Raw genomic sequence first — 7,857 nt, forward strand, 5'->3', positions numbered from 1 at the left:
CCGGCGACCTCCTCCTCCTCTCCGGCGATGTAGGCGAGCGCCTCTCCGGTGACCTCCTCCTCCTCCTCTCCGGTGACCTCGGCCCTCCTCTCCGGTGAACTCCTCTCCGGCAAAAGAACACGGCAAAAGAACGTACAAGATCCAAAAACGAGAACAAAATTTGAAAAAAATTCATAAAAAAAAAGAAAAAAAACGAGCAAAAAATGGGCAAAAAAATCGCGATCCAGATCCAAATTCAAAATTCAAAAATAGCAATGGCGCACGGTGGGGTTAGACGGTGCGCCACTACTATTTTCCCGCCTTCAAAATTCAAAAATACTAATGGCGCACCGCGGCCTATACTAATGGTGCACCAGTGGCCTATACTAATGGCGCACCGTGGCCTATACTAATGGCGCACCAGTGGTGCGCCATTAGTATTTAATTCTAGTGGCGTGGTACTAGTTGCGCACCAGTAGTGCGCCATTAGTAGGCAAAACTGGTGCGCCACTAGTAGGCCTTTTCCTAGTAGTGCCTTGTCCGAATTTGATAACCATGTGCCCGTAGCCCCCGAGACTTGAAGTAGTTGGGACAAATGTTTTAAGGATCGTTGTATAACTAGGTTCTTATGGAGAAGAATGACCTGCTAGCCCAAGAGCTGGAGCAGTGCCGGACAAAGCTAACTGCTGCTACCGCCGAACTGGAAAAGTTCAAGAAGGCGTCCTCTGGTAATATTTCCCTCCACCGAGAAACAAAAAAAATATACACCAGCTGTATTCCACCTTCTGATTGTCTCATAACAGGGTCATCGGACCAACTGGGACAGGAACTGAAGGCCGGTCAAACGAGCGAAAAAGAGGCGAAGAGACAACATGCCGCAGGCGAGCGCGTTCTGACCCAAGTCAGAGAGGAGAAAAATAAACTCCAGGATTCGTACACCAAACTGCGCGAAGAACTGAAAGTTGTGCGAGCCCAGCTAGCCAAAAAGCTGCGAGGTGGCATATTCAGTATGTGGCCGAATTTATCTTATAACAGTTTGGGGGTACAATTAGCTGATATAGCTGTGATTGCAGGTATGTTGACGGGCCGTCCCGAAGAGGAGGTGTCCGGATCATCAAGTGTTCTTCTGCAAGGGCTGTCGCAGTTACACGAGCAAGCTCGACAGGCAATGCGGAGTGTAGCCACGGCCTTATGGCCATCCGCCTCCCCTCCAGGGAGTATGGAGAAGCTTGTAGAGCTGTTCAAGGGAGCATGGCAGCGTATCCGATTATGGAAGATATCTGCCTGCCGAGAGGGTGCGCGAGAGGCCTGGGCCATGGTAAAAACGTGGTATACCAAGCTGGATCCGAATCACATGGCCCGGGTCGGACCGCTAGGGTCAAATGGGGAAGAAATTCCCGTTAGTTTAGTATCTAAACAATGACCCATCTTTGTTTTTGCGAGGGGATTTTGTAAACTGGTCTAATGGCCCATCTTTGTCTTCTTTCTTTGCTCACTTTTGTTTATCATTTTTTTTCTATCTCCCTCGCTTCTTTTTACCTCTCTCCTTTAAATTTTAAACTATCATCTCCTATACCATCCTCGCCTTCGTTGATGTAACCACCTCGACACATCCTATTCGGCCACTGCCTGCACTGGATCAAGCGTTCGTCCTAAGCTCCCTTGGCTCCGATAAACCGCTTAACCCCGACGCCTAATCACACCAACCTTGATCCTAATCGATCCAGTGTGGTTTCTTTCCCATGCCAACCTTTGATTGGCCATCGCTACGTGTCATCAAGGGCTCCACCTTAGCTATGTTCACCACCAACCAGGAGGTTGAACTTGATTGCACTCTAAAAAGTAGGCTACCATGTTTTAACAAATGTGAAAGAGGTGGGGTAATGTATAAACATGAAAAGCAACACCATGCTTCAGATCTATTCATCAAACATAATGTTATTACAAACAAAAACATAAAAAGTAATAGAAATTGCACCAATGTACAGAGAGCATCTAGCGAGGATTAGAGTCATTTTGGAGCAAGACGAAGGCGCACCGCCATCATCGCCCCCACCCCCCACTAGAGCCGGACAAACCTTGTTGTAGTAGAATTATTTATTCAAAATAAAAGAAAGGACATGTGGCTCTCTCTCTCTCTCGCATGGTTCAAATAAAAAATAATTGTTTGCTCAAGGCAAGATATAGCCTACCAAAACGTTATATATTTATAGGAAGGGGAGGGAGTAGTATAGGGCGTGTTTGGTTTCAGTTTGCAACAGTTCCTGCATAGCATGTCCATCTCCAGCCAGCCAGGTTCTTGAAATGCAGCCTCACATGCAGCAGATGCAACCTGTTTGGTTGCCTGTATCGCATGAAGGGGCACTTACCCCCCTGCTGTTTGGTTGCCGTTTTTGTGCTTAGGGTGTGAGCAGATGCAAATTTCAGCTGTTTGTTGCAAACAACGTTTGTGTTCTGCTCACCCCATTCAAATGTGGTGGCCTTACCACCACATGATCAGCACAACAACAAGCACATATGAGATCAAACAAAGCAAGCAACCAAATGAAATCAAACAAAGCAAGCAAGGAAATGACAGCAAACTACTTAAGATTAACAGCAGGGGCATCCTCCTTCCCTGCTCCACGCCAGGGTGCTGCTCCCGGCCAAAATATGAACAAGTTCCCAGCACAAGTACCATAAGTCTACCCACACACCATAAAAGTTCAACACTAACACCTTACTTAACTTAACTACATAGCATGCTCAATATCACCAACGCAGTTGTGCTTGCTACAATGAAACCTGCACATGACCGAGGAGTGGTCGTTGTAGATTTGAACCTTCAGTCCGAGTCCTGAGATGCGCACAACGACGAGGTCGCTGGGGACTATCCGGTGGCGGCGGCAGAAGTAGTTCCAGCCCCGGCCAAGCACCATGTGCCCCTCGAAGTTCTGGACCTGCACCCAGAACACGCACCGCTTGTTCGCCGACAGCCTGACCACGCATGGAAGACGCTTGATGACTAGCCAGGTGTTCATCACCTCCACGAATTTGCGAGGGCGACGAGCATGGCGAGGTCCTCGTTGTCCTTGATCTGCTGGTAGAAGCGCATCGGCTCCCGGGCTCCTCCTCATGGCCCTGCCTTGGAGAGCGTCCCCTTGAACGAGGCAGGCTCATGAAGGCGATCCTGCCAGGCAGGTCCATCGTCCTGAGCCACCTGTTCGTGGGGATGAAATCCTCGGCGCCCTCAGCTCCAGCCACCACCTGAGCTCCTCCACCAGCCACATCCCAGTCACTCTTAAATATCTTGTCAGGTAAGATGACAAGTATTAGTGCACAAACTCTTTGCCAAATGCCACTTATCAAATGCCACTGATTAGTTGCACTAGCACTACAGCAAATGGCACTGATCAGAAACATTTGCCAAGAGCAAATGCCACTGATCAGTGCACAAACTCTTTGCCAAATGCCACTTATCAATGGCACTTGCTCTTGGGAAAATTCCACTGATCAGTGTCACTGATCAGGAGACTTGCCCAACAGCAAGTGCCACTGATCAGGAGACTTGCCCAACAACAAGTACCACTGATCAGTGGCACTTGCACATGAGCAAATGGCACTGATCAGTGCACTATTCTAAGCATGGAAACATCTAAAAAGAGCACTCATCAGTGCACTATCCTAAGCATGGAAACATCTATCTGTCTGTCTTATTAGTGAAGCCTCATACACCCAGGCGGGTCACCCGGTCATGATCTTTTGACCCAGACGGGCCTCTCAAACGACCCTCATACGCCCCGGCTAACCGGCACCCCCCATATCCAGCCCAAACATGGGGCGGATATGGGGGCGCCCGGGCGCGCCCGCCACATCGGACTGGGGTCCCAACTGGAAACGCCGTCAAACCCCGGCGGTCCGAAGCCCATCTCCTCCGTCGGACCGGTGGCGCCGCGTGGCGCCGCTTCGGTGGGCCGCGTAATGCATTGCCCGGATATTTAAGTCATTCAGCGACACCGAAACCCTACCATCGATCCACATTCCCCCCTCCTATCCGTTGCCGCTGCCACTTTCCACTCCACCTATCCGCCTAGTAGCCACACCCCCACGCCGCCAGGTAAGGAGCGATCCCTTTCTGACGCCGGAGCGCCGGCTCGAGCTCCTTGAGCAGAACCGGGCTAGGCGCGAAGCCTGGAATCGCCGCGGGGCTACCTCTGGATGCAGTTGATCCGGAGGAGGAGTTGGAGGAGGAGGACGTGGGGGACGCTGGCGACGGGGATCTGTAGGCGGAGCAGCGGGCCATTCTCAATTCCCTCCGGTCGGAGTCGGTTGCGGAGGCAAGACGCCGCGGAGGAGGCGGAGATGTTCGCCTACATGGATGAGGTCGAGCAGGAGGAGGATGAGCCGGAGCCCTCCTACCCGCCCGTCCAGCCGGCGCCCCGCACCGTCGTCGTGGACATCTCCGACGACGAAGAGTAGGTCGGGTAGTACGTCGATGTAGTACGTAGGATTTCTTTTGCATGCTTTGTATGAATTTAGGGGATGAAATATGAGTGAGACGGATGCAAAGTCGCTAATTTGAGGCATGCCCGGTCAGTGCCCGCGGACGCACCCGGTCGCGTCCACGGGCGTTTGAGGGGCCGGATTTACCAAGTCCGGCTGTAGATACTTTAACATAACTAATAAAAACACCTAAAAAGTAGCCCTCCCGCCGGCTAGAATTATTGGGGTGCAGTACCGATTAACCTTATCCACTAGATTACGATGAATTGACCTTGTGTATGCAACTTGGTGGACAGTTCTTGGTCACTGAGAAATAGCTAGCAGTTCCAACAAATTACAAGAACGGTTCTTTTTGCCATCAATAGGCAGGCACGCACACGGTCGAAATGAGATTTATTTATTTCAGCAACCATGCATGCACGCATCCATACTACTAGTACATGGCATGTACACTAATAATGTAGACTATTATCCGCACACGAAGCTGCTCCTGCGTGGCTGCAGAGCCTCGGGACAGTTCTTCTTGCAGCAGCAGTAGAACAGGAAGGGGAAGGCGGCACAGAAGCCCGAGTCGTACCCTTCCGCCCGGCACGGCTTGTTACAGGTGCCGTGCTTGGCGCACAACCCCCCGCGCCACGTCTCGCTAATGTCGTCGCAGGTGTATACGGATACGGCTGCACCCCATGACCGGTTGCCACGATTAGCCAAGAATTACGGTCGACCGAGAGAAAGAATGAAAAAAAAAAAAAAATTATCACGTACGAGGGTGCTTGGCAACGGAGTCAGGGTTATCCCGAGCGCAGTTAGCCATGGCGATGATCAGCAGATACACACTCAGCTTCACTAGTAAGCTCTTCTTCATCGCCCACCATGCTCCCATGGCCATGCCTATGCTTTGTTTGGTTGCTCCTTCCCCCTTCCAATATCCGCATATATATAGCCAAGATGTGATTCATGTATATTCTAGGGGTTCAGAGGTGCAGTAATGCGTTGGATTTATGCCACCATAGCTCTCCTCAATTATCTAATAATTTCCTTATGGCTACAACATTAGCTTTCTTCAAATCACACCTAGTCATAGCCAAATTTATTTCACAAGATATCTATGGCTTACGTACTACATCATTTCTTTAGGATATATGTACATATCTCCTGGTTCTTGTTTCTTGCAGACTACAAAGAGATGTACGATGTTTGGCATGGTCAAACTTTGTACGATGTATCCCGAGCATTCATCCTACAGCTACGAGATATATGTTTGCGGGATAGTGTGGGTAGCATCTATCTGTCTGTCTTTCCATCCGTCTGTCCATTTGACTATCTATCTATCTATTCTATCCTTTATTTATTCCACCTGTCTATTTATTTATTTATCTATACCTAAATCTATATCTATATCTATTTAGGCGCGCGCGTCTGCCGTATTGGGCGACCTGTCTTCATCTTTGGCGTCTTGCTCATTTTGTGTGTGCTGCAAAGGGAGGGGAAAGAAAAGAGATAGCGCGTGGCATCCAGGAAAAGTACCTTGTTCTTTATTCGCATCGTCAATCAATTAGATGCTTGACGTTTAGAGATCTTTTGACTGTTGTGTTTTATTTCGAAATTCCCAAAACATAGGAATAGAAAAAGGATATTTGATAACCAGCGAACGTTAGATTTTTAAGTACGGCAAACCGAACATATTTTATGGCAAATTATGTTAGCATGAAGATATCAATTTCCTTTTAAATGGTAGATCCTTCATGTCCAGCTCTTTACCAGGATTTGCCGTGCCATATAAACATTTGATTTGCCATGCTTAACCAGCGAACGTCAAATTCTAACATTTCTGATAAAAGTATACATGATTAGTGTTCAATGACATCTTTATACTACATGAACGATTGAAATTGTATGTAGTAGAAACATAAGAAAAGACATGTTTGATTCAGGTAGTATATTATCTGGTGCTCTATCCGTAAAGAAATATAAGAGCATTAGTGATGTAAATACTTTTATGTTTCTTTAGGGGAGGGGTATATTATAGTGTGATTATACAAAGATCCATGTCTATCCTTAATTTAAGTCATACATTAAACAATAAACTAGTATTTTTTTCAAGAAAACTTCTGATCTATTCATCAATTGTCAAGGTAGTATAAAAAACATCCCGTGACATTTGCCCTTCCTCGTAGAACATCCCTATTTTTTCGAGGACCTCCTTCATGATGATTTGGGAAAGTTCACGCTTGATGTGATAGAACTCAGCTCGAAGTCGATGATTCAGGATATCTCCTAGGTTCTTTGCCCATTGCAGAATATGGGCATCGCCGGATGTAGGTGGCATGCGAAGGTTCTGCTGATCCCGTCTGTACTCCAGCATGTGGTGTAGGACATAGAATCCATCACTAAGAGTATCACTTGGTTGCTGGATGCAGCAGAAGTCGGTCTTATGGCCGAAGGCGGGCTTGCCGTTCCTTGTCTTCTTGGTCTTGATCTCTCCACCCCGTACGCCGTAGAAAAAGATAGCACTGTCGAGAACAGACTTGATGTGGGTGTAATCCGTTTTGTTCATGTTCTTCGACGAGTCTAAGTAAAGAGCGTGGGAGAATCGGGGGTAAAGGATGATGAGGACGGCGCGCCCGCCGCTGCGCAAAATAAGTACACATCAAATTAGCCTCCACCGTGCAAATGAATGATTGAAATCGAAGGAAGGATATCCGCGCGGATGACTTACATGGGATGATAAGGCACGAAAATCGTCTCCTTGTCCTTATTGGCGACCATGAAATTGACAATGTAGTCCCTCACATATTCACGGTGCTCTGGGCAGACTGCCAAGAAGCCCTCGTGCATGAAGTACACGTCAGCGACACAGATATAAGGTATCTGCTCAATCCCGATGATGTAGTTCATGTACAAGGTAAAAGGCGGACAAACGTAAAATCCAGCTTCTTCAAGTGAAACATGTCGAAGATGTAATCGAATCGACGGAAGAACTTCTCCGCAGGGAATGTGACGACGTACAACCTTTGCCGCGGCACCTTAACCACGTAGAGTGGGTATCCTGGATTTTCCGAGGCAATGAGGCTTTTCTCACTCCGCAGCACATCGTCATGAAGTCTCCTTAGATCGCCGTATATTGCCTCTACCGCTGCCTTAGGTAGGATTGGTTCACCGGGGATATGCCATTTTGCCGCACCGGGGGTAGGTATATGGTCTTGAACCCGAGACTGCTGAGGCGACTGGATCATAGAGCAACTTTGTTGCCTTTCCTCGGTCTCTTCCTATGCTTCTTTGCTACCGGAAGGTCTTCTATAATACGTTCATCCTCCGGCAATTCAGGCACCGACTCATGACGCTGAAACCCTGAGTACTCATACTGCTGAGCCATCAATCCTCCGTCGTCAAAGGCGC

At 48.3% G+C, this 7,857-nt stretch overlaps 1 protein-coding gene across 1 annotated transcript; it reads right to left on the reverse strand.

Moving 5' to 3' along the window:
- Positions 1-4,841: 4,841 nt before the first annotated feature.
- On the reverse strand, positions 4,842-5,385 carry LOC123075409 (uncharacterized). The gene is made up of 2 exons (XM_044498020.1): positions 5,224-5,385; positions 4,842-5,135 (listed from the first exon to the last, which is right to left on the reverse strand). The coding sequence occupies exons 1-2, from the start codon at positions 5,345-5,347 to the stop codon at positions 4,930-4,932; spliced, it is 330 nt and encodes a 109-aa protein (XP_044353955.1). The 5' UTR covers positions 5,348-5,385; the 3' UTR covers positions 4,842-4,929.
- Positions 5,386-7,857: the final 2,472 nt, after the last annotated feature.

Source organism: Triticum aestivum, chromosome 3D (genome assembly GCF_018294505.1).
Source record: "Triticum aestivum cultivar Chinese Spring chromosome 3D, IWGSC CS RefSeq v2.1, whole genome shotgun sequence".
NCBI lineage: Eukaryota > Viridiplantae > Streptophyta > Magnoliopsida > Poales > Poaceae > Triticum > Triticum aestivum.

Bases quoted from the DNA above. Each gene is read 5' to 3' on its own strand.
- LOC123075409 (XM_044498020.1), bottom strand. From the start codon at position 5,347: ATGGCCATGGGAGCATGGTGGGCGATGAAGAAGAGCTTACTAGTGAAG. The intron at 5,136-5,223 runs GTACGTGATAAT...CATGGGGTGCAG, and splicing joins CTCCGTTGCCAAGCACCCTC to CCGTATCCGTATACACCTGC.